The sequence below is a fragment of the Myotis daubentonii genome, chromosome 6 (assembly GCF_963259705.1).
Source record: "Myotis daubentonii chromosome 6, mMyoDau2.1, whole genome shotgun sequence".
NCBI classification, from domain to species: domain Eukaryota; kingdom Metazoa; phylum Chordata; class Mammalia; order Chiroptera; family Vespertilionidae; genus Myotis; species Myotis daubentonii.
In genome coordinates this window covers 55,580,383-55,606,644 of record NC_081845.1, presented here as the reverse complement: position 1 = coordinate 55,606,644, position 26,262 = coordinate 55,580,383, and the positions used below count along the sequence as shown (strand labels likewise).

Below are 26,262 nucleotides of genomic sequence, written 5' to 3'. Positions count from 1 at the left end.
TGGGGCCACAACAAAGAAACAGAATTTCCGGAGGAGGAGGCCCAGAAACCAGGATTTTAAAAAGATTCCCAGGTGATTCTAACGTGCAGCCAAGGTTGAGAACCACTGATGTAGTGCCTCCAGATGTCAGGTTTTCTCACCTGCACAGTGAGGATAGATGTAATACCAACCTCACAGCAGGAAACCAGGTTTTCTGTGTGAAATCACTTTGCGTAATGCCGGTGTGTGGCAAGTGCTTAGTAAATGCTGGCTCACTTTTATCGTGACTTTTGTTTTGTTCATTCAGTGCCCTTCCAGAGGGAGCTGAGGTTTAGAAATGTGCCCAGGTCTCTACTCATGAGTGGAGGAGTCAGCCCTGCCTGGTTGCCTTGCACGTCAGGGGGTGGGCGTCAGAAATGAGGCTGGAGGGTAGGATGAGACCAGATCTCAAAGAGCCTGGTGGTCCACAGTGCTCAGGGTGTTGAATTTGATCACAGAGGGAACGGAGAGCCTCTGTAGGACCAGAAGGTTAAGACTGACAAGGTCAGACTTGCATCTTAGAGAGGTTGTGCTGGCTGCAACATGCAGGAGGGTTTAGAAATGGCAATGGCTGCTGCCGAGAGCCCAGTTAGGAAGCTGTTGCATTAGTCCAGAGAGGAGGCGAGGCCTGAAGCAGGTAGCAGTGGGATGGAAATGAACCCACATTTAGAAGAAGGGGAGAGATACTGGTGGAATGGGAGTGGGGCGAGTGAGTGGGAAGGATTTGGCTGCTCCAGGGTTTCTGGCTTTATTGATACTGGCAGTTTGGGCAGAGAGGGAATAAATGAAAAATATGACGTCAGTTTTGCTGCAGTCCAGCCATATAACGCTGGTTGGTAAACTGCAAGGTGGCTGACATATTGGATCGTCTTTCATTAAGAACTATAGAGCTTTAACCGGTTTGGCTCAGTGGATAGAGCGTCGGCCTGCAGACTAAAGGGTCCCAGGTTCGATTCCAGTCAAGAGCATGTACCTTGGTTGCGGGCATATCCCCAGTAGGGGGTGTGCAGGAGGCAGCTGATTGATGTTTCTCTCTCATCGATGTGTCTAACTATCCCTCTTCCTTCCTCTCTGTAAAAAATCAATAAAATATATTTTTTTAAAAGGAACTATAGAAACATTCATTTTAAAAAACTTTACAGTTAAGCAAGATAGTTACTGAAATCTAACAGAGACATTTCAACATAGGAAGAAACCATGAGTAAGAGGTTACCCAAGACTGGGAGAAACTTGACTAGGTCAGCTTTTAAGAGGGAAGTAATTAGGTAAGAGGAAAAGGTAAAAATTAGTAGATTCTCAGAAATGGAGGAAAAAGCAAATTTAGAAATTCTGCGTTTAATTGGGGAGACAGGTAGGTGGGAAAGTGAGGACACTGTGTTGCTTTCTCTGTGTAGATGTGTACACTGTAGGACATAATACACAGTCGTGTGAGCAGATACACAGGGTGTGCCTGTGTGGCCAGCAAGGGGCTACAAGGCGGAGCAGGATGGAGATGGCAGGACCCCCACAAAGAGAATACTGGGAAGGGGGGGCTAATTTAGACTAAGGGTCACCAGCCAGTACTTCCAGGCCTGTTCCCAGATGACCTGCAAAGTAAAGCAAATCTGTTGTGGTATTTAGAAATTTTGAGACGCACTGGTTTGTTTGTTTATTTATTTGTTTATTTATTTAAAATACTAGAGACCCAGTGCATGAATTCGTGCATAGGTGGGGTCCAGCCCACCCGCCCCAATGGGGGCTGATCGGGGGCGGGGCTGGCCAATGGGAGGAGCCACAGGTGGTTAGCTGGCCGGCCTGCCCCCAATTGGGGCCAGGGGGCAATCAGGCCTGTTGGCCAGCCACAGTGGGCATCATAGCGACCAGTGATTCCAGTCATTCTGGCATTCCGGTTGCTGGCTTTTTAAATATAGAGAGGTATTTATTATTGATTTCAGAGAGGAAGGGAGAAGGAGAGAGAGAGATAGAAACATCAATGATGAGAGAGAATCGTTAATTGGCTGCCTCCTGCACTCCCCACACTGAGGATCAAGCCCACAACCCCAGCTTGTGCCCTGACCAGAAATCAAGCCATGACCTCTTGGTTCATAGGCTGACGCTCAACCACGGAGGCAAGCCAGCCGGGCTTAGAAATTTTGAGACTTACTGGGTTAAATACTAGGTTAGCAAAACTGCCTTGGCAACCAGAGCAGATAGGCAGATGCCCAGAGGAGACAGACTAATTCCAGAAGCCAATGGAGAAAGGGGTGCAGGCTTTTCAGGGAAGGCGGCTGGCATGTTGTGTCCTGCTGGTATTATTCCAGGGGAAACTGCCAGGTATTAAGATGGTTGTTTTGTTACCCAATAGCTACTCCCAGAACAGTAGGGAATGGGAGAGAGCAAAGAAGGTAGGAGGCAAGGTTTGCATTAAAAAACTACCCCAGCTTGCCCAGCTGGCTTGGCTCAGTGGTTGACCATCAACCTATGAACCAGGAGGTCATGGTTCAATTCCTAGTCAGGGCACATGCTGGGCTGTGGACTTGATCCCAATGTGGGGCGTGCAGGAGGCAGCCGATCAATGATTCGCCCTCATCATTGATGTCTCTATCTCTCTCTCCCTTGCTCTTCCTCTCTGAAATCAATAAAAATATGTTTTTTAAAAACTTCCCCACCTCTTCACAAAGCCCTGAGCTCAGAGTGGGCCCAGAAACCCGGCAGGGCGCAGTCATTTCACCTATTCTTTCTCAGACAGGAACCTGCTGGGAATGAAGCAGGGGGCAGCCCCGGGCAGACAGAAGAGAGAAACCAGGGCCGCCCTGTAAAATGCGGAGCAGGCCTTCTCCTGCTTGTCTTGGGGGTCTTCACTTCCCCAGAAAAATTAGAGGGCAAGAGTCCTTGGCAAGAAACTTTGTGGAATCGGGACCAAGGAGACGTGGAGCTGTGAGGAGGAGGAGAGGCCTCTGGTCTCTGTCAACAGAACCTGCCAGGCGCCTTGGCTAAAGTCCCATAGATTTTAGTGGTTCCCTCTTGCAGATGGAGGCTGGGACCATTGGGTGGGTGGATTGGAACGTGGGTTTCTGAGGGAAAACAGAATTCAAAAGGCTGGGCAGCACCTGGTGAATGCAGGCCCTGCCCCAGATCTGGGTTGGCAGGACCATGGACGTCTAGCCAGCTTCCTGGCGACTCTTGTGTTGATGCTACCTCCAGTACCGTCGGTGGTGTGGGACCCAGGGAGCAGGGGTCAGCCCAGCCTGAGGACCTGGATGTCCCTGACCCAGCTCCAGGACAACTGCATAAACCTCGGGCGGGAGGAGGGCAGAGGCCCTGGGAGCGGCCTCCTGCAGCCCTGCCCATGTGGGAGCCACTGGGCTAACGCAGTCTTCTTTAAAGTGTGCTTTTATTGGAAATTCCAGAGTACCTAATTCTTCTTCTCTTCTCTTTTTCTACTAGGCCCTGGGAAATCATGAATTTGATAATGGTGCCGAAGGTCTGATTGATCCACTCCTCAGAAAGGCCACATTTCCAATTCTGAGTGCAAACATCAAAGCGAAGGGGCCGCTAGCATCTCAAATAGAAAATCTTTATTTGCCATATAAAATCCTTTCTGTTGATGGTGAATCGGTGGGAATTGTTGGATACACTTCAAGAGAAACTCCTGTTCTCTCAAAGCCAGGTACTTTCTATGTTTATAGCACTCTGGCTTGAAAATAGAGGCACCAAATCAGAGCTTGGCACTATTTTGATGGGCTGTAGGTAGTAGGAGGAATAAGGGGTGGTGTTGGGAAACAGTGTGCCTAGGGTGGCATTGACAAAACCAGTCTGGTGGCTCCCACATCGTCCTAGGTTACTTCTTAAGGACATTTGCTCTCCCGTTCCGTGAACTTCCTTGATGACAGTGTCTCTGTTTAATTCACTGCATTTAAAATTGGAGGAGAAATCTACTTAAATCCAGGGCTAACCAGTGCAGAGTCATTTACTGGAGAATAAGAGCCACATACTCACTGCCCTCATCCCATGGGATCAGGGTGCCTAGAGCGAGGGTACTACGTCATCTAGCTTATCTTTCCTTTTCTGGTCTGATTACTACATGTCTAGTTAACTCTCCTTTCTGCCTTTGCCTTGTTCATCTTTTCTGGTTAGAATGACTTTGCTATATCTGGCTTTCTGGGAAATATGTATATATTCTTGAATGGTCTGATGATATCTACATCTATATGTATATATATTTTAGAAGACATATATCTGCCCATATCTTTATATACCCTTATACACAAGCTTTTATGTATAACCCTAAAACCATTCAAGAAACATTTCTGAGCCACTTTTACAGGAAGGAACACTTTCACAGAAACACTACCGGTGAGAATTACATCTTTTCTAAATTCTCCAAATTAATTTTCTTTCCATATTTGAAGAAAAAAGTGAAACTAGGAGCTATCAGGAACAAGGATTTTCATCCAGAATTAATTGATACACCTGTCAGAATGACCACCATCAATAAATCAGCAAACAACAGGAGTTGGCGAGGATGTGGAGTAACGGGAACCCTCGTGCACTGCTGGTGGGAACACAGACTGTTGCAGCCACTGTGCGAAACAGTATGGAGTTTCCTCAGAAAATTAAAAATGGAACTGCCTTATGACTCAGTGATTCCCCTTCTGGAAATATAACCGAAGAAACCTGAAACACGAATTTGAAAGAATATATGCACCCTATGTTCATAGCAGCTGTTTACTATAGCCAAGATTGGAAGCAGCCCAAGTGTCCATCAGTAGACGAGTGAATAAAGACTCTGTGGTACATTTACACAATGGAATACTACTCAGCCAGAAAAAAGAAGAAGGAAATCTTACCTTTTGTGATAGCATGGATGGGCCTAGAGAGTATTATGCTGAGTGAAATAAGCCAGTCAGAGAAAGACAAGTACCATGATTTCACTTAAACTAACAAAACAGAAACAGTCATAGATACAGAGAACAGACTGACAGCTCTCAGAGGGGAGGGTACGTAATGGGGGTTGAAAAGGTGAAGGGATTAAGTAAAGAAAACAAAACTGACTGCCACGGACAACAGTGTGGTGATTACCAGAGGGAAAGGGGGATGGGGGAAGGTAGAAGAGGGTGAAAGGGGGATAAATGGTGACGGAAGGAGACTTGACTTGGGGCAGTGAACACACAGTACAATATGCAGATGATGGACTATAGAATTGTACACCTGAAACCTATATCATTTTATTAACCAATGTCACCCCAATAAATCAGTAAACATAAGATTTTAAAAAGAATGAACTGCTAAAGGACATATAATTATTTAACAATTAGGAAAGCAATATATTTATTGTTGCTGTTAAAATAGGTCCAGGCCATTGGAAACAACAAAAAGGTCAGCTGAACTTTACCCTGAGCAGCATGGGTCAAGATCCCCCGAGGGGAGGTGGGGACGGTCATGGACCCCAGGCAGCAGGCAGACAGCTGGCCCACGGGTGACCACACCTTTGCACACTGCATGACACACAGTGTATAGATGCTGCTGAGGTCGTGTGGAGCCACAGGGTGGTGTACAATCACGGGCTTCTGAAATGTTTTAGAAGTGTCCCTCCGGCTCAGAAGGAAGCGGTCCCAGCAGCAGGCCTGACGGGCTGTCTCAGCCACTCCCGTCACAGGGACGGGTTTCATTTCAGCCTTGCTGGTCTTTGAAGAGATGGACACTTTTACCCACTAGAGCTGTGAGGCTCCTGGGTTTTGAAAGTTCTTTACAAGATGTTATTCATGTTTTGGCAATTTCATTTTAGTGATGATTATTAGAAATTTTGCTTACAGGAGTCTCGGTGATGGCGAACCTTTTGAGCTCGGCGTGTCAGCATTTTGAAAAACCCTAACTTAACTCTGGTGCCGTGTCACATATAGAAATTTTTTGATATTTTCAACCATAGTAAAACAAAGACTTCTATTTTTGATATTTATTTTATATATTTAAATGCCATTTAACAAAGAAAAATCAACCAAAAAAATGAGTTCGCGTGTCACCTCTGACACGCGTGACATAGGTTCGCCATCACTGGGATAGATGATCTGGAGGACTCCTTTGTGACTGAGTGCTGGATGTGACTCCAGGGCAGTGTGTCTGTGTTTGCAATCACTCTGTGCCAATAAAGGCCATAAGACCTCAAGGCTTGCTGAGGCCTGGCTGCAGGGACAGAGCCTGGTGGTCTTGCCACACCTAGTAGCACATGCTGGCAGCCCACAGAGGGCAAGGCTGTGCAGTCTCACCCACACTTGCCAACAGGCAATGGTCTGTCCCCACTGTGGGGGGAGAAGGCACCCAGTGAAGATGAGCACTCTCAATACCCAGATGGGACCCCTGTCTATGCCGAGCTCAGTGATAATCTCATGCTGACCTTTAGCCAGTGAGCAGAACGGAGTTGTCAGCCCGCGTGTTAAGATTGGCATGCAAGAACTAGTTGCTGACAGAGTTGTAAGTTTAAGACTGATTATCCTAAACTTGCAAACAAAGCCTTAGCATTTTCTGCCTTGGTGTAAAGGAAGTCTACATATAAAAATAGAATAGAAAACAAAAATAGGCTTGCAAGTCTGAAGCCTCCTCATAATTTGAGCTTGAATTTTGAGCAGCATAATATCATCTGCAACCTTAAACGAATGCAACATTAAGTGAATGTAACTGAGAATCAATAACCTGGATGGGCAGAAAGGGGCTTTGTAGCGATTTTACATTTAATTTAAAAACTATGTGTTGGCACCCTCGCTAGTTTGGCTCAGTGGATAGAGCAGCAACCTGTGGACTGAAGAGTCCCAGGTTCAATTCCGGTCAAGGGCACATGTCCAGGTTGTGGGCTTGATCCCCAGTAGGAGGCGTCAGGAGGCAGCTGATTGATGTTTCTGTCTATCTCTCCCTCTCCCTTCCTTTCTGAAATCAATAAAAATATTTTTTAAGAAAGTAAATAAATAAAATGTGTTGGCCTTAGTCATTTAAGAGCTTTAGCAGATTAAGATGTTTTTACTTAGCATGTTAGTGTGTACAATAAGTAGTATAATAAAAAGTATTAATACATACCCATTGTATTTGTTTTGTTCCTTTTAGGGCCAAATTTAGTATTTGAAGAGGAAATCCCTGCATTGCAAATGCAAGTAGATAAGCTAACGACCCTCAATGTGAACAAAATTATTGCACTGGGACACTCTGGTTTTGAAATGGATAAACTCATCGCTCAGAAAGTGAGGGGCGTGGACGTCGTGGTGGGAGGACACACCAACACGTTCCTTTACACAGGTAATTGCTTCAGAAGGGTTATACCAGCCAGGGGTCTGCATAGCTTAGTCTCTTTTGCCTTTGCAACTGCTATTATTATTTTTACTACTGTTTAGCATATAACAGAAATTATATATGTAATATACATATGCAATACACATTGAAAGGTAATAGGTGTAAATCTTACTCAGAGACATTACTAAGAACAGTTTATTGCTTGCATGATTGTCAGTTTCATTTATGTATATTGTAAATATACATTATATATATATAATGTAAATATACATTATATATTTATATATATAAAAGATTACTGAACCCCAACCAAAAGTCAGTTTATATAAAAAAAAGCAATAAGTCATATGAAAATGTATAAGCATAAGCAAGCTACTGTAAATAAGGCCTTCCCCGCTCAAAGGGGCAGGGCTTGCTTTGTAGGTTCGCAGGTGCAGGAGCTGGAACCCTGGGTTCAAGTCCTGACTCAGCTGCATCCAGGCCTCTGAGAGTCCTGGAGCCACGCCGCCCTGCCCCTCTGGAGAGTGTGAGCTCTCCCCCGCCTCCCTCCTTTCCCTCCCCTGCTCCCTCTCCCTTCTCCTACCTCTTCTTCCCCTATCTCTTGCTCCTGCCCCCTCTACCTCAGTCCTCTCTCTCCCTCCCTTTGTCTATGTAAGAAGCATCCAAAGCTGTGGAGAATTTTTGTGAGCATTTATTGGAGCCAAACAGGATATATGCCGGGGGCAAGATTTCAGATGCTCCTAAAAATAATTTTTGCAGTCTATTTTATGCACTTGACATTAAAGAAAGGAAATAAGGAAGACTGGAGAAAACAAGGTGGCAGCTGGATTGCAGAATAGTTGACAGGATTGTGTGCTCTCTTGAGGGTGAATACTCCACCCCAGGGGTCTTACTGCTGGCATTTCAGCGGTGTGTTAACCTGGATGCACAGGAGCAATGGGCAGAGCTGGCTTAAAACCTTCCACTAAAGAAGCTATAGGCCTGGGCTGTGACTACCCACCATGACCTGCCCAGTTAGGGATTTATGATCAGATCACCTGTGAGCTTACTTTCCAGAGAAAAGCTGCTTTTTCATCCACACCTTTCTTGCTCCTCTCCTTTTTCCTCCTCCCTCCCTTTCCCCTTCCCTCCTTCTCCCCTCCTTCCCCTTCTCTCCTTGGTGTTATATAGTTTTAGTTAGAAACTAACCTATAATGCCCCAAACTGTCTGAGCCTGGCTCGGTGCCCCACACCACCACTGCATGGAGCTTTAAAGTGTTTTCAAGAAAAGGAAGAAGAAGAGGCCTGGCTGCAGCGAGAAGGAAGGCTTTGGTGGGGAACAAGCCACTCCTTGAAGAGGTGGCTCCTTCGCACATCTCGGTGTAGCCTCTCCAGCGTGATAAAAGCAAAGATAGGCTACACCCCAAACAGCAGAACATGTTTCAGAGGGTTATCACCGAGAAGAGTGTGGACAAGGAGCAAACGTCTCCTCAAGGTTCTGTCATCAAATAGACATGAGACAAATTAGAAACAGACAATAACCAAAATTAATACATGCATAACTATGGGAGCCGCCCACACGGGAGCCAGAGACTGAGGGCTGAAAGGTGGTAACTGTGACATTCTGAGCTAAGGATGAGGGACGGTGCCTGAGGCTCCAGAGGGAGGAGGCCGTTGAAGACCAGGTGCTCAGCACTGGGAAGTCTCCCCTGCCCTGTAGAGAGGTGAGACGGACATTGTTTCTGGTGATAACTCCCACTCTGGGCAAGGCCCCCATTTACACTCTTTAAGGGAGAAGTGAACGTTCCTCTGGGCCGTAGGGTCTCGATCGCCTTCGCCCGAAAGTGGCCCACAGGCCCGGGTGGCACCTCGCGGGGGGCTGTCTGACCCCCTCGGGTGAGCAGGGGGTGGAGGCTGCCCTCGGGTGAAATAGGCCAGTCAGAACGGTGACACCGGTGAACTGTTGCACATGGTGGGGCTGGCTTTCCTGTGAGAAAAGAATGCCAGGATTTACAGGGGCTCACCCAAGGCCGGCTCACGTCGTCTCCCTGTTGGCAGACGCAGGCTAAAGAATTTCAAAGTGGGTTACACCCATCCGTGAGTGTGAAGGCAATGTGGTGGGTTAGAGAACAGTGGGTGGTGTCCTTTTTTCCAACAGATTAGACAATCAAACGTCACCCCTGTGTTTAATTTTCTGCTGTTTAATGGAAAAAGATGTCTATATAAAGTGGTGAGAACAGCCCCAGGCACGTAGCAGGCACTAAGTACATCCGTGTGGCGAGGACGGGGATGGACAGACAGGGATGTGAGCTTCCTCGGTGCGGGGAGTGGTGCGATCAAACATCAGAGCGCCACGAAGCACCTGGGGAGAGTTACGGGGACCGACTGTGCCAAGACGGGGAAGTCCAGAGCGGCACTGCGTCAAGCGCTCTGTGTGTGCCCTAACTGGGGGTTCGGCCCTGACTCGGCCTGATTTCCCTCGCTGTAGAGGGAATCACAGAACCTATCCTGAGGGTCACTGGGACGCCGGTGTGTAAGGGTGGGTGAGGGCAAGAGCCTCAGAACAGGGCCCGGCATCCATGTCTCGGTCCTGGCCCTGCTCTGTAGACAAGGCTCACTAAAGCCTTCCCTGGAGCCTCTTCTGAGCTTTTCCCTGAGGCAGTGTCAGAGCCCCAGGACACATGGCGGGAGCTGGAGATGTGCTTCCCACACTTCCTGCTTAGAGCAGTGATTTCGAACTTTTTTGCTATAATCCATAGTAAGAACGGCATTGTGTGTGTGTGTGTGTGCGCGCGTGTGCATTCTCACACATAAACACACAAACGCAAAGAAACTTTTATGGAGCACCCAGAATGCACTCTGATCTCTTCTGTTCTTCTGTTCCATTTTTCTAAGTGCCGGTTACAACCCTTAATCTCTTCATACTGTAGCCAGCCCATATTTTGGAAAACTCAGCTTTAAATGAGTTGTGACCAAGACAGAGCATGAACAATCTCAGGCTCAAACCTCTCCATTCGGATGCTGAAGCTACTCCCGGGTTCCTCAGGACTTACCTTAACTGAGCCCTCCTACAGCACCACTTCCACCCACAGCCTTGGTGAGGCCATCAGTTAGCGTGCCCTGCTGGGTCTGAAAAGGGCTGCTGGCTCCGCCTGGCTTCCCACGAATTCTGCGGCTGTCCTTTTGTTCTTGCCACTTTGTTCCAGCCCATGAAGTCCTGCAAAACACTGTGTGCCTTTTGCTAAGTAGCCGACTTTAGTTAATGATGAATGACTGGATGAAAGAAAGTGTATGGGTAAAAGGTATAAGCTGCTTATCCATAAATCTCAAGGGGGATAGTTACAGCCTCTGAAGAACACTGCCTCTGGAGTCTTAGTCATCCATTTCACGTTTTCTGATTGCGTGGCAAGATTAAACTTGCTCTTTCGAAAATTTTCAGTTTTGATACCCATCATTTTGAGGAATGAGCTGACAAAGGTAATAAGGGGATTCCAGGACACAGGAAGGGATGAGGCATATTTCCTTGTTTAAGTACATTTTTTCAGCTTTAAAAAAAAACAACCACAAACCTCCACTGAATTGTTTGAATTGCATTAGCATAAAGTTAAGTTAAATATTATTAGTTAAAAAAATATGTAGTTAAAAATAATGCATCTTGCCGAAACCGGTTTGGCTCAGTGGATAGAGCGTCGGCCTGTGGACTGAAAGGTCCCAGGTTCGATTCCGGTCAAGGGCATGTACCTGGGTTGCGGGCACATCCCCAGTGGGGGGTGTGCAGGCGGTGGCTGTCGATGTTTCTCTCTCATCGATGTTTCTGACTCTCTATCTCTCTCCCTTCCTCTCTGTAAAAAGTCAATAAAATATATTTAAAAAAAAAAAATAATGCATCTCTTGCTATGGTAAATCTTGCTGAAAATCATTTCAACACACATACAGGACCTGCCACACACACACACACACACACACACACACACACACACCATCACACACCATCACACACACACACCATCACACACACACACACACCATCACACACACACACACCATCACACACACACCATCACACACACACACACCATCACACACACACCATCACACACACCATCACACCATCACACACACACATCACACACACACACCATCACACACACACACCTGAAAGAGAATTTCACAAAGATCTGGATTGCACCCAGTATTTTTTCTGTTTTGTTACTTAATTTGTTTACTTAATTTGAAAACTCAGCTGCAGGATAGCGGAGATTGAAGCCTGGAAGTCTCCGTTTGACCCCTTAAGGGATCAAATATATGGTGATGGAAGGAGATTAGACTTTGGGTGGTGAATACACAATGTGTATACTAGTACCTACGATGTGTTGTAGAATTGTACACTTGAAACTTAGATACTGTTATTAGCCAATGTCACCCCAATAAATGTAGTTGAAAAAATAAAATAATAAATTTTTTAAAACTCAGCTTTAAATGAGGTATGACAAAAACAGTCCATAAACAGCCCCTCTGCAAATGTTGAGCATCAGTCTAGGTTCTATTGATTACAACCCTGGTGCACATGTCAGAATGAAGAGGAGAACGCCCCCCCCCCCCCACAACCAGGCTTACAAAATGTTACAGCTGCAGGGACAAGGGCTGGGACGCACATATCTTCTCTGAAGAAATTAAGTCCCGGTTATTGCCTTTGGAGAAAAAGGTAGCAAGGTGAGTGCAGGTTGAAAGCAGCAGCAGATATTCCCGGGGACTCTGTCCTGTGTCAGCCCGTGAAGGCGGACAGCTCCTAAGGTGCTGTCTCTCGGCCTCCCACGACTCTGAGTTATTCTTGGGTTATACCAGCCAGCCTGGCTGGCTGTGGCCGTGGGTGAAAGTAGACATCAGTTTCTCTGTCTGCAGAATAACAGGATTGATCCCTTCCATTCGCACACCCTGTTCCCCAGAAAGTCATCTGTGCAAAGAGGCTGATTGCTTACTTTCCAAAATCAGGGGAGATAAAACATTTTCTGGCCGAACACTATAGTTTCTCGAGGGTAGTGCAGTGAACGTACTTTTACCTCTAATTTCTTCGAGGCTTATCTACAGGGGAATTTGTAAAGACCTTGCCAGGCTTTGGAAGCAGAGCTTGGGTCTTCCATGCCAGACAATCTCCAGGTTCTCTTTATTTAAAGTGTGTACTGCACACTCCCTTGTTCGCCAACCCAACTGAAAGGAATGGTTGGTGGGAATCAGCTGTTAAGACCCCCCTCACTGAGCACAAACACAGCACTTCCCACTGGACCACTGGAAGTGACCACTACCTTGGGAATGCCTTCTCCAGCTAAATACTGATTTTCCCTAAAGAAACGTATTTGGTTTACATGAATTTGTGGTTGTGTGTACCTCCTTATTAATCTCCAGAAATTAGGTGTTGCTTCTGGAAAGAGCACTGTTAGTGAGTGGAGGATAGTTCTGAGGTGTTTTCTGGGTCCCTCCGTCTGGTCTCACGGGAAAGTAGCCAGGGGGCCATTCCACCTAGGGCTCAGGAGCTGAAGCATAGCTTAGGTTAAGATGTTATCTTCAGCCTGCCAAAGGTCCAGGTCTTGTGACCATTACTCAGTGCCAGGCTGCTGTCCCCTGCTGCCTCGGGGGTTGCTGATTATCCAGGAGAAAAGGTGAGGTCTCCGAGGGGTAAGGGTGTGGGGGAGGGGAATATGGTTTCTAGAGCTAGGATTTGAAACTAAATGGAAGTCATAAGGAGCCTTGGTTTCAGAATGACTGTGTTTTTATGACTCTTGTTTTTATTTTTCATTTGTTTCATAAAGCCCTGTTCTGTAGTGTAAAAAGTGAATAGGAAGTCTGGTTTCTGGAAGGGTACTGAGCCATGGGTAGGCTAGATCCTTCAGAAGAGAAGGAGGTATCACTCCTTGCCTGCTCTGTTTCGGTTGAGCAGCCTCGCCCAGCCCCATATAGATGAAACAAAGACCGTAGGCCTGGCCCGTGGACCGTGGACATCCACAACACTGGGCAGGTGTTGGAGCTCTGTACACGTTTGCTGAGTGAGTGAATGATGTGGTAGCCCATTCCATGTAGAGCTCCCCGATTTGATGTGCCTATAACCAGTCAGGGTTGAGTGCAGCCTGGATTGGATTTCAGGCCAGCTTCACCTAGACCAGTGATTTTCAATCAGTGTGCCACAAGAATTTAAAAAACATGCAATACCTGACTGTTTAGTCAGAGGCACTGAGCTCTTTTCCCTTAGGTTGTCAAGAAATGACAACAGCCAATACAACAATAGCTGTCCAGTGTGAATAAATCAAAGTTATACCTGTTTTTTGTCAGATTGGCAAAAACTATTATATATTTTTTGGTGTAGTGCAGAATTCTAGTAATTACTTTAAGTGTACCATTAAATGAAAGAGGTTGAAATTGCTGTTCTACTTCCCAGACAAAAAAAGTTAAATTCCATTACCACCAAACCAGCATTTCAAGGAATGTTAAAGGGCCTACTTTAAGAAGAAATCATCCTATCTAATAAAAGAGAAACATGGTAATTAGCGTACGTCCGCAACCCTTCCCATTGGCTAATCAGGGTGATATGCAAATTAACTGCCAGCCAAGATGGCGGCCGGCAGCCAGGCAGCTTGAAACTAACATGAGGCTTGCTTGCTTCAGTGACGGAGGAAACCAATGTTCCCCGCCTGCCTTGCCGGCCTCTGAGCTTGCAGTTTGAAACATAGTTACAAATATAGAAGCTAAACAAAACCCCAGAAACCTGCTTTCAGCCCACCGGGATATCGAGCTGGAGTTGATACAGTGTTTTGATTATAGAACACAAACAAACCAGATACCTGCTTTCAGCAGCAGAGGCCTCAGAGCTGGAGTCAGAGCTAAAGCTGGCCCAGAATAAAAAAAAGAAAAAAAGAAAAAAAGGAGCAGTTGGGAGCTTCAGTCACCCGCCAGCCTGAAAACAGCCCTCAGCCCCTCACCCAGGCTGTCCAGGCACCCCAGTGGGGACCCCCACCCTGAAGGGTGTGTGACCAGCTGCAAACAGCCATCATCCCCTCATCCAGGCTGGCCAGGCACCCCAGTGAGGACCCCCACCCTGATCCAGGACACCTTTCAGGGCAAACCAGCCAGCACCCACCCATGCACCAGGCCTCTATCCTATATAGTAAAAGGGTAATATGCCTCCCAGCACTGGGATCAGAGGTGCTGAGAGGCCTCCCAGCACCGGGATCAGTGTGACAGGGGGCAGCGCCCAAACCCCCTGATCGCCCTGCGGCTCTGTGTGTGACAGGGGGCGGGGCCACAACCTCCCTATCCGCCCTGCTCTGTTCGTGACAGGGGAAGGCGCCCCAACCCCCTGATCAGCCCTGCTCTGTGCCTGATAGGGAGGAGCTCCCCAACCCCCTGATCGCCCTGCGGCTCTGTGTGTGACAGGGTGCGGCGCCCCAACCCCCTGATCGGCCCTGCTCTGTGTGTGACAGGGTGCGGTGCCCCAACCCCCTCCCCCCACGGGCCCTGCCTGTGTGTGACAGTGGGCAGCGCCCCAGCCCCCTGATCGGCCCTGCTCTGTGCCTGATGGGGGGAGCTCCCCAACCCCCTGATGCCCTGCGGCTCTGTGTGTGACGGGGGAGGGGCCACAACCTCCCTATCCGCCCTGCTCTGTTCGTTACAGGGGAAGGCACCCCAATCCCCTGATCAGCCCTGCTCTGTGCCTGAGAGGGGGGAGCTCCCCAACCCCCTGATTGACCCTGCTTTGTGCGTGACAGGGTACAGAGCCCCAACCCCCCTGATGGGCCCTGCTCTGTGCGAGACAAGGGGCAGCGCCCCAACCCCCTGATTGGCCCTGCTCTGTGCATGACAGGGGGTGGCACCGCAAGCTCCCCATCGACCCTGCCTTGAGTATGACAGGGGGCAGTGCCCCAACCCCCCAATCGGCCCTACCCTGAGCGTGACCCCCAATCTGCCCTGCTCTGTGCATGACAGGGGGCAGCGCCCCAACTCTCCAATCAGCCCTGCTCTGAGCCTGACCAGGGGCTGCACCTAGGGATTGGGCCTGCCCTCTGTCACCCGGGAGCAGGCCTAAACCAGCAGGTCGTTATCTCCCAAGGGGTCCCAGGCTGTGGGAGGGCACAGGCCGGGCTGAGGGACCCCCCCTCCCCCCCGAGTGCACAAGTTTTTGTGCACCGGGCCTCTAGTATATAATAAAGGACTAATGCAAATTGTCCCTTTGGGAGTTCAACTAACTGGGAGTTAGACTGACCGGGAGTTGGACTGCTCGCTATGATGTGCGCTGACCACCAGGGGGCGATGCAGAATGAAAAAAAGTCCCAGCCAGCACCGGGGAAAAGGAAGGTCCCAATCAGCCCTGATCACTGGCCAGGCCAAGGGACTCTACCCATGCACAAATTTCATGCACCGGGCCCCTAGTCAATAATAACCTTAAATGTAAATGGACTAAATGCTCCAATCAAAATGGATAAGAAAACATGACCCATATAAATGCTGTCTACAAGAGACCCATATCAGAACTAAAGATGTACACAGCTGAAAGTGAATTGATGGGGGAAAAATTCCATGCACATGGAAATGGGGAAAAAATGGTAAGGTAAGGTAGCAATACTTATATCGGGCAAAATAGACTTAAACACAAAAGCAGTAAAAGAGACAAAGAAGGTCACTACATAATACTAAAGGCATTGATCCAACAAAAGGTTATAACCCTTGTAAACATATATGTACCCAACATAGGAGCACCTAAATATGTAAAGCAAATCTTGATGGACATTAAAAGAAAGATCAACAGCAATACAGACATAGTAGGGAACTTTAACACTCAGCTGACATCAATAGATAGATCTTCCAGACAAAAAATAAAGAAACAGCAACCTTAACACACTGGATTGGACGGATTTAATTGATATTTACAGAACATTTCATCCCAAAGCAGCAAAATATGCATTCTTCTCAAGTGCATCTGGAACATTCTCAAAGATAAACCACATGTTAGACCACAAAATAAGTTTTAAGAAATTCAAGAAGATTGGAATCATATAAGCATCTTCTCTGACCACAATGGTTTGAAACTAGAAATCAACAATAAAAAAAAAAAGTGAAAAACTTTCAAATACGTGAAGACGAAATAACATGTTATTAAACACTGACTGGGTTAACAATGAGATCAAGAAAGAAGTCAAAAGTTACTGAAGACATATGAAAATGAACATACAACCCAAAATCTATGGAATACAGGGAGAGCAGTCCTGAGAGGGAAGTTCATAGCATTACAGGCCTACCTCAAGAAGAAAGAGAAATCTCAAATAAACAATCTACACCTAAAAGAAATAGAAAAGGAGCAACAAACAAAGCCCAGAGAAAGTAGAAGAAAGAATAAAGATCATGGCAGAAATAAATGACATGGCATCAGACTAAAGAAAAACAATACAAAGGATCAATGAAACCAAGAGCTGGTTCTTTGAAAAAATAAACAAGATTGATGCAGACTCATCAAGAAACAAAGAGAAAGGACCCAAATAAATAAAATCAGAAATGAAAGAGATGTAACAACTGACACCACAGAATTACAAAGGATTGTAAGAAAATACTATAAACAACAATATGACAAGAAATTGGACAACCTGCGTGAAATGGATAAATTCCTAGCAACACACCATCTTTCAAAACTGAATCAGGAGGAATCAGAAAACCTGAATAGACCGACTACAACAAATGAAATTGAAGCAGTTATCAAAAACACTCCCAGCAAACAAAAGTCTTGGACTGGATGGACTTACCGGTGAGTCTTACCAAACATTCCAAGAAGAACTAACACCTATTCTCTTCAAACTATTCCAAAAAATTCAAGAAGAGGGATGATTTCCAAGCTCTTTTTATGAGGTCGACATTATCCTAATTCCAAAACCAGATAAAGACCCTGGAAATAAAGAAAATTATAGACAAAGATCCCTGATGAACATAGATGCTAAAATCCTCAACAAGATACAGTGGGGCCTTGACTTACAAGTTTAATTCGTTCTGAGACCGAGCTCGTTAAGGAGCTCGTTAACTCAAATGACTCTATCAACTCAAAGCAAAAAATCGGTGGAGAGACAGCTGGTATCTCAAAAAACTTGTTAGTCGGGACACTCGTAAGTCAAGGCCCCACTGTATTAGCAAACTATATCTAGCAATACATTAAAAAGATCATACACCATGAACAAATGAGATTTATTCCAAGGACGCAGGGTTGGCACAATATTCACAAATCAATAAACGTGATACCCCACATAAACAAAACGAAGGCTAAAAGTCACATGATCATATCAATAGATGCAGGAAAGGCATTGATTAATTCCAACCCCCATTTATGATTAAAAAAAAACTCTCAACAAAGTGGGAATAGAGGGATCATACCTCAACATAATAAAGGCCATGTATAACAGACCTACAGCCAACATCATACTCAATGGGCAAAAACTAAAAGATTTGCCCTCATATCAGGAACAAGACAGAAACGTCTGCTTTTACCCCTCTTATTCAACACAATACTAGACGTACTAGCCACAGCACTCAGACAAGAAGAAATAAAAGGCATCCAAATTGGGAAGGAGGAAATAAAACTGTCATGATTCACAGATGACATGATATTGTACATAGAAAACCCTGAAGACTCCACCAAAAAAATAACAACTAGATCTAATAAATAAATTTGGCAAAGTAGCAAATACAAAATTTAATATTCAGAAACAGGTGGCATTTTTATACACCAGTAGAGACCTGGTCCATGAAATTCATGCACTTGGGGCGGGGGGGGGGGGTCCCTCAGCCAGGCCTGTGCCCTCTCACAGTCCGGGAGCCCTTGGGGAGCAGGCCTAAGCCCACAGTCGGACATCCTTAGCACTGCTGTGGAGACAGGAGAGGCTCCCACCGCCACCGCTGTGCTCTCCAGCCATGAGCCTGGTTTCTGACTGAGCAACACTTTCATTTCTGATTTTATTTATTTGCTCCTGTGTTAAGTGTCTGCTCCCTGGTGGTCAGTGCACATCATAGCGACTGGTTGATCAGTTGACTGTCTGCCCCCTGGTGGTCAGTGCATGTCATAGTGAGCGGTTGAGCAGCCTTAGCATATCATTAGCATGTTACACTCTGATTGGTTGAACAAACAACGGGATGACTGGACACTTAGCATATTAGGCTTTTATTATATAAGATAATGAACTATCAGAGAAATTAAGAAAACAATCCCATTTACTATTGCAACAACAACAACAAAAAATAAAGTACTTAGGAGTAAATTTAACTAAGGAGGTAAAAAGATCTGTACATAGAAAATTATGGGACACTGAAGAAAGAAATTGAGAAAGATACAAAAAGTGGAAACATATACCATGTTCATGGATTGGAAGAATTAACATTAAAATTCCCATACTACCCAAAGTAATCTATAGATTCAATGCAATGCCTATTAAAATACCAATGGCATGTTTCACAGATTTAGAACAAATATTCCAAAAATTTATATAGAACCAAAAAAGACCTCAAACCCAGCTGGTGTGGTTCAGTGGTTGAACATCGACCCATCGTTCAGTTCCCCATCAGGGCACGTGCCTGGGTTGCAGGCTCAATCCCCAGTAAGGTGTGTGCAGTAGGCAACTGATCGATGATCTCTCTCATCATTGATGTTTCTATCTCTCCCTCTCTCTTCCTCTCTAAAATCAATACAAGTATATTTAAAATTTTTAAAAATTAAAAATGGGACTGCCTTCTGACCCAGTGAAACCACTTCTGGGTATTTATCCGAAGAAACCTGAAATACCAATTCAGAGGAGTATATGCACCCCTATATTCATTGCAACCTTATTTACAATAGCCAAGATTTGGAAGCTGCCCAGATGCTCATCAGTAGATAAGTGGGTAAAAAAAGCTGTGTTAAATTTACACAACGAAATACTATGCAGCTGTAAAAACGAAAAGAAAGCTTATCTTTTGTGACAGCATGTATGGATCTGGAGATTCTTATGCTAAGTGAAATAAGCCAGTCATAGAAAGACAAGGGCCCTATATGGTCCAACTTATATGTGGAATATAATGAATAAAATAAACTGATGAACAAAATCGAAATGGAGGCGTGGATACATGGAACAGACTGACAGCTGTCAGAGGGAAGGGAGTTTGGGGGACTGGACGAAAGAAGGTGAAGGGATTAAGCAAAAAGCCATGTATACATAACACATAGACACAGACAACAAACAGGGTGGTGATAGCCAGAAGGAGCCGGGTGGAGGTGGGCAAAGGGGGGTGGGGGGAGGGAACGGAAAGAGACTTCGCTTGGGGCGATGGGTGCACGATGCCGTGTGTGCAGATGATGTTTTTTGAAACCTGCACCCCAATAAATTCAATTTTTAAAAAAAGAAAAGAAAATTGCTGCTGTAGACCATCCTCCTTGGGTGCCATGCTGAGTACTACCTGAAGACGCATAATTAATCTCTTTTCGACCTCCCAGTTGTCTTTGAAAGCCCAAGGGCAAGAATCTGAGGAGTAAATTGAACCATGTGCGGAAACAAGGAACAGTCTGGATATGGACAATATCACGTGGCCCCTTGGGTTCCCTGAAGGACCATGGCAATGGGCGCATCATGGTCGGGCACAGAGATGGCCAGGGAGACCATGACTCGGCACTCTCGTTGACAACCATCTCTTACCTCTGCTGTGAAGATGGGAGGGAGCCCTGGGCACCCGGAGCTGCTCCTGTACAAGAGGCAGGGCACACGGCAGCTGGCCTCACTGCTGGGCATGGAGGGCACCTGGGCCAGCAGCCTCCACACGGTGCCCTGAGGCGTGCCGGGGCAGACCCTGAAGCCAGACTTCGCCTCACGCTTCACGACCTGAGCGGCCTGCTTCACGGCTCTCATTGCCACACACGTTCCTGTGTGCTAACCATGCTCAGAGCTTTAAAAAACAACAACAACGAAACCTGAAACCACTTTTGGCTTAAAACACCAATCAAACCTCTCTTTAGAGAGTTAGGAAATACATGTGGACCCCAGGAACTCCACGTCTCTCCCACGATCACGAAAACAGATTGAAACTGAGCTTGGACCAAAACCCGTTCTCTTGACTCCTAGCTCCTGGTTCGCCTTGGGAGCCCCAACGAGCTTTAGTTGAGGAAAGGTAATTGTGGGGAGTTGGGGTGGGCACCCAGGCATTGCCCCTCTCTACAAATGGGTTTCACCACAGAAAAGGCATCAAAATCTTGTCTGATCTATGGAAAAGTGTTGGCTAAATTACTTCAGCTTAGTCATTCAACAAACATTTATCCACCACCTAACCTGCTATGTGCTAGGCAGATTCCAGAGATACCGCGGCCCTTAATAAACTGCACAGTGCTTGTGGAGTTTATTCAGGGGCTTTACACATGAGGGAGACACATCCTGGGCGGTGGCGAGATGAAGTGGCTGTCAGGGCAGGCGCTCAGGGGTCATAGAGACAGGGCAGGATGGATAAGGACACGGGCATGTCCTGCCCCAGATAAGGGGAAGGTGACTTGCAAACTTGCCTGGGGAGGGGTGACAGCCTGTGCCAGGAACCAGCATGCCTGGGGAGCAGGAGAGGGTCAACCCGACAGCCTGGGATTCAGGAAGCAACCTCTTTTGGCCTAGGTCTCAGGCAGTGGTCACATCGTGGAATAGTCTCTTCTGCACACTGACCTTGATCCGATTCTTCTTACCAGTGTGCAAATCAGTCAATCATGTCACATTTTAGGGGAGGAAGAGACTTTTCTCTTAGCTTCAAGGTTATTTCAACTGGTCTAATAATTAAATTATGGGACAGATTAACAAGAGAAAATAACCAAATTTAACTAACATACATACACATGGGAACCCCACATACATGAGAGAGTCAGCGACCCCACATACATGAAAGGTTCAGAGACAGCAAGGAAACATGGGGAGACAGGACATTCTGAGTTAAGGATGACCTAAGGCGCCTGTGGGGGAGGAGGTCAGTCTCAGGATGATAGGAGTGTTCTCCTGAGGAAATGACATTGGGGCTAAGGTCAGAAAGATGTCCAAGAGTTAGCTTGATACCTGATTACCTCTAATCTTACTGAGCAATTACCTAAGCCAGCTTCATTGTTGCATTAACTTCTTTAATCCTCCCAACAACCCGGCAAGGCAGGTATTGTTATTTTCTTCATTTCACGGATGAACAAACTAAAGCACAATGATGTAATTCTCCTGGAGGTCTCTAGCTCCAGGTCTTAGTCCTTCGTGGAAGGCTGTGGAGGTGGGTGTGGTCTAGGAATGAAAGGACCGACTGCTGATGTGCAGGGCTGTTGGTCTAGTCTAGAATCTAGATGAAGCTGGTAAAGAGAGAAAGAGCCACGTCGTGAAGCTACAATAGTTTATGATATTCACGCCAAAAATTGCGTTGTTTTGCCTATGGCCAGCAGGAAATATTTTAAAGCAGGGAGCACATTTTATTTATTTAATTTTTTAATATATTTTTTATTGATTTTTTACAGAGAGGAAGGGAGAGGGATAGAGAGTTAGAAACATCAATGAGAGAGAGACATCGATCAGCTGCCTCCTGCACGCCCCCCCACTGGGGATGCGCCCGAAACCAAGGTACATGCCCTTGACCGGAATCGAACCTGAGACCCTTCAGTCGGCAGGCCGACGCTCTATCCACTGAGCCAAACCGGTTAGGCCGGGAGCACATTTTAAAGCAGAAAGGTCACTCAGGCTGCGGTAGCCAGGCATCCGATAACGGTGACCTTGCCCGAGGAGATGTAGAGAAGCAGACAGATAAGCAGTGTCTGCTGGAAGAGAGCACCTCCAGGTAATTTAAAAGAAAGACTGAAGTCCCTTAGAAGCAATGATATGAAATATGCTAATTACCAATTATTTTTATCCAGTCCTTCATAGCAGTTTGGAAGTTCTTAAACCGATTCCCATATATATGAAAAACCATAGTATGCAGAGGATGTGTTGTAGAATGGTGCACCTGACATCTGTATAATTTTGTTAACCAGAGTCACCCCAACAAATTCAATAAAAAGAAAAAATAATAATATGGATTGCATTAAAATATTCTATAATTTTCCCTGGCTGGTGTGACTCAGTTGGTTAGAGTGCTGTCCTGTCCACCAAAAGGTTGGGGGTTCGATTCCTGGTCAGGGCACATACCTAGGTTGCGAGTTCTGTTCCCAGTTGGGGCAAGTACTGGAAGACAACTGATCGATGTCTCTCTCTCTCTCCATCTCTCTCTCTTTCTCTCTTCCTTTCCCTCTCTCTAAAATCAATAAGCATGTTCTTGGGTGATGATTTTTAAAAAAACACCTATAGCCCTATCGGGTTTGGCTCAATAGATGGAGTGTTGGGCTGCGGACTGAAGGGTCCCAGGTTCGATTCCAGTCAAGGGCACGTGCCCTGGTTGTGGGCTCAATCCCCAGGAGGGCCCTGCAGGGGGCAGCCAATCAATGATTCTCTCTCATCATTGATGTTTCTTTCTTTCTCTCTCTCTCTCCCTCTCCCTTCCTCTCTCTGAAATCAATAAAAATATTTTTTAAAAACCACTTGTAATTCACTCAGCCCATTGGAAACCATGTGAGCGGCCTGCTCCCTGGCAGCTGGGTCACCATGACCCACCTTCTCAGCCCCTTCTGGCCTCGACACCATCAGGGTCCTGAGGGGCTGCTGTGGCCAGGGCTCCAGGGCGGGACACTCCCTGTTAGGGCCTCTCAGGCACCCACTCTGTGCTAGGAAATGCCCCCCTGACCAACTCTAAATGCCAGCCCACAACTTCTGCCTCTCCAAGTGTGACTCCCAGATTACTTCCTTGCCGCGTGGCTGGAATAGAGTTCTGGTGAATAACTTCTGCCAAGATGACGAGCTGGGTTTCTAAAGACAGATGTGTGCAGAGGATATTTTGGGTATGAACGTCTTTGGCAGAACATGGAATGGTGTGGAAATGTGGAGTCCGGGGTTGTTTTCTCTGCCTGTGGTTTTCAGGGGTCCCAAGTAGGGCGGGGGGGCAGAGAGGGCTCCGCCGTGGCGGCAGGGATTCGCCACAGAGGAAGCGGCCTCCCAGTACCTGATTGAGTCCAAGTAAGACACCGAGGACACGTCTCTTCTTCTAAGAAAAGGAGCATCATGGGCTTTCAGGGTTGGAGAGTGTTCCCTGCCGCACGGGAGCTGGGATTTGTAGCTCCTGTGTGTAGAATACGTGCTGATCTGATGGGGCATCTGACCATCCTCGGATTTCTAACGCTTACATTCTGTTCAAGTTCAGATATGTCTATGGAAGGCAGAAAAATACAGGCTAACCCTTCTCTTGGGTTTCCAGGAAACTGCCAGTCCTTTCCGAAACGCATTTAGTGCTGTTTCCTCCTGGACGGGTGTTTTGCGCCACCTTGTGGATATATTTGGAACTGCGCCTCCCAAAGCTTCTCGGGGCTCAGAGAACCACCTACTGTAACCCTCCCCAGCTGAGAAGGTGGGAGGGGCCTGCCACACTCCCTGACCCCCTAAAAGCAGGTTCCAGGCTTGCCCACAGAACAGAATGAGCATGATGAGAATGTTAATCTTCCCTGCTACTGTGCACTGCTCCAGATCATCCACAACTGCCATAGTCCATAAAACTGTACACTGCAGGTGGAGATGGGACAAGGCCTGCACGGCTCCTCAAGTCAGGTGCTTTCCTAAGAATAAAGTGCTGAGGCCTTCTTTTCCTTTTTTTTCTTGTTTTCCAGAAAATGGGGAATGAAGGTGGGCAGCAGCCCTTCCTGCTTGTGAAGTGCTGGCCTTTGCAGCACTTCTCTGTGGGTACTGAGCTGGAGGGGGTGCTCTTCGCACAGGAGCAGAGCAGGGGCGGGTTTCCATCACATGCACTGCATCTCGTCTTAGGTGTAAAGACAAGCCCAGAAACAGCATAGAGCCCGAGGGGCCGCCCGGGCTTGCACTTGGCTCGGTGAGGGGCCTTTGGCAACCAGCTCTTGCTGGTCGTAGGAGAACAGAACACTGTGGGCTGTGTTGGGTGAGGAGAGAACAGAGTTTCAGTGCCTCACAGCCTGCTTTTCAATGTGCCCTTCGCATACCAGCCTTGGGACCTTGGACATGAGCCTAAGTCTTAAGACAATCAGTCTGCTAGTCTATAAATCAGGGATAAAAATAGGACCTGCCTCGTGAGATTCTTGGAGGATTAAATGAGATATAGCCCCGGCTTGGCTCTTGGCTCACTCCCGTAACCTGTCCGTATGAGTAAGCAATGCCTGCTGAAGTCCCCTGGACCCCTAACATCTGGTAGGAAGGAGGGAGGTGATAGGACCAGTGGCAGGTCAAGGGTATCTGTTCTATCAGAACAACCCAAACTAGGTCATTGTCGCTGAGGAGGTAGCTGTGAACTGCAGCGTGCCTGAAGGAGGGGTGCAGCCACAGAACTGAAATGTGCTGGTGATGCGAGGCTCCCTGTATCCTGTGGCCGGGCTCCCCACCCTCATGCAGACACGTGCCCAGGAGGCACAGTGGGGTGATGAGTGGCTCCCACGGCTCTCTCAGGGGTCCCCTTTGAGACGGAAATCAGCCGAACCGCCATGTGAGGTCTGGTGGACAGGTAGTGTGCGTGCTGGTCAGCCAGAGGGTGAATGTGGCTCTTCCGAAAGCCATCTGAGGGGACCCAGGATTTAGCAGCAAAACCTGAAGGCAGCCCTTTGTCATTTCTGTTCTCGTTCATTAACAGTCCTAAGGTCTGGAGCAGCCGTGGGCAAACTACTAGTTGCAATGAATAAAACTAAAAAAAAAAAAAAAAAAGACCGTACCCTTTTATGTAATGATGTTTACTTTGAATTTATATTAGTTCACACAAACACTCCATCCATGCTTTTGTTCCGGCCCTCCGGTCCAGTTTAAGAACCCATTGTGGCCCTCGAGTCAAAAAGTTTGCCCACCCCTGGTCTGGAGTGTGTCTGGCGTGTCTAGAGGTTGCCATCACCTCACAAGAAGCAAATATGCGTTTATTATCTACCATGTGCCAGGCACTGGGCCAGGGAGTTCAGACATTGAATCCGCGCAGCAGCCCTGTGAAGTAGGAGTTTTTTCGCCCCTTTCACGGGTGTGGAAGCTACAGTGCAGTGCAGTGCAGTGGGTAGTGAGAATGGGGCTGGGTCAGGAGGGAGGGCGGATCATCCTAGCGGTATTGCATCTTTCTGTCCCCACAGCACCAGGCACAGTACCTGGCCTCAGGAAGAGCTTAGCAAATGCCTGCTGAGGGGAGAATGGAAGGATCTGTGTGGCAAAGGGGCGTTCGGACACATGGCAGGTGCCCCACGGGCTCTGAAAGACCAGCTGTGTGGAGCAGTGGCTGGCAAGTCATCAATTCAGAATTCACTGTCCTCGGGCCAGTGGCCTGCTGGCCCGCAGCCAGCCGTGTACAAGGGCTGACTTGATCAGCTTTGGCCCTTTTATTTTAGGCACCCCGCCTTCCAAAGAGGTGCCGGCTGGGAACTACCCATTCATTGTCACCTCCGACGACGGACGGAAGGTTCCTGTGGTCCAGGCCTATGCTTTTGGCAAATACTTAGGCTATTTAAAGGTTGAGTTTGATGCAAAAGGAAATGTCATCACGTCCCATGGAAATCCCATTCTTCTCAACAGCAGCATTCCTGAAGGTACGTGAAACTCGGGACCATGTCCCACTAACCCCAAAATTAGGTGGCTGGAGTTTTCCTCCCTTTTTTTGTTATTATTTCAGGACAAGACTATAATATTTTGTAGAATTGGGCTTCTCCTGGATTTATCATTTTTGTGGATAAAGAGATTTAAAACACCCAGATGCCACAAATCCCTGTTTGCTTTTTTGAGTCCTTTTAGCATCAGACACTGTCCTGCCTCTTGGGCCTTTTCAAGCTTGGCCCTGGCGTGGGAAAGCCACTCTCAGCTCACGTCCAGAGGACAGCTGACGACTGAAGCAAAGGGGTTCCGACCCGGCAGAGCGGGGCTCCAGCCCTGCCCCGCCCGGCAG

General features: G+C 47.1%; 1 protein-coding gene across 1 annotated transcript in view; it reads left to right on the top strand.

Annotated features, from left to right (window-relative positions):
* NT5E (5'-nucleotidase ecto) overlaps positions 1-26,262 on the top strand; it is a 64,191-nt gene that overhangs the window by 25,393 nt on the left and 12,536 nt on the right. Inside the window, exons 2-4 of the mRNA XM_059701058.1 lie at positions 3,445-3,667; positions 7,093-7,281; positions 25,712-25,909. Of these exons, the coding sequence (XP_059557041.1) occupies positions 3,445-3,667; positions 7,093-7,281; positions 25,712-25,909 (610 nt within the window). The remainder of the gene's footprint in view (positions 1-3,444; positions 3,668-7,092; positions 7,282-25,711; positions 25,910-26,262) is intronic.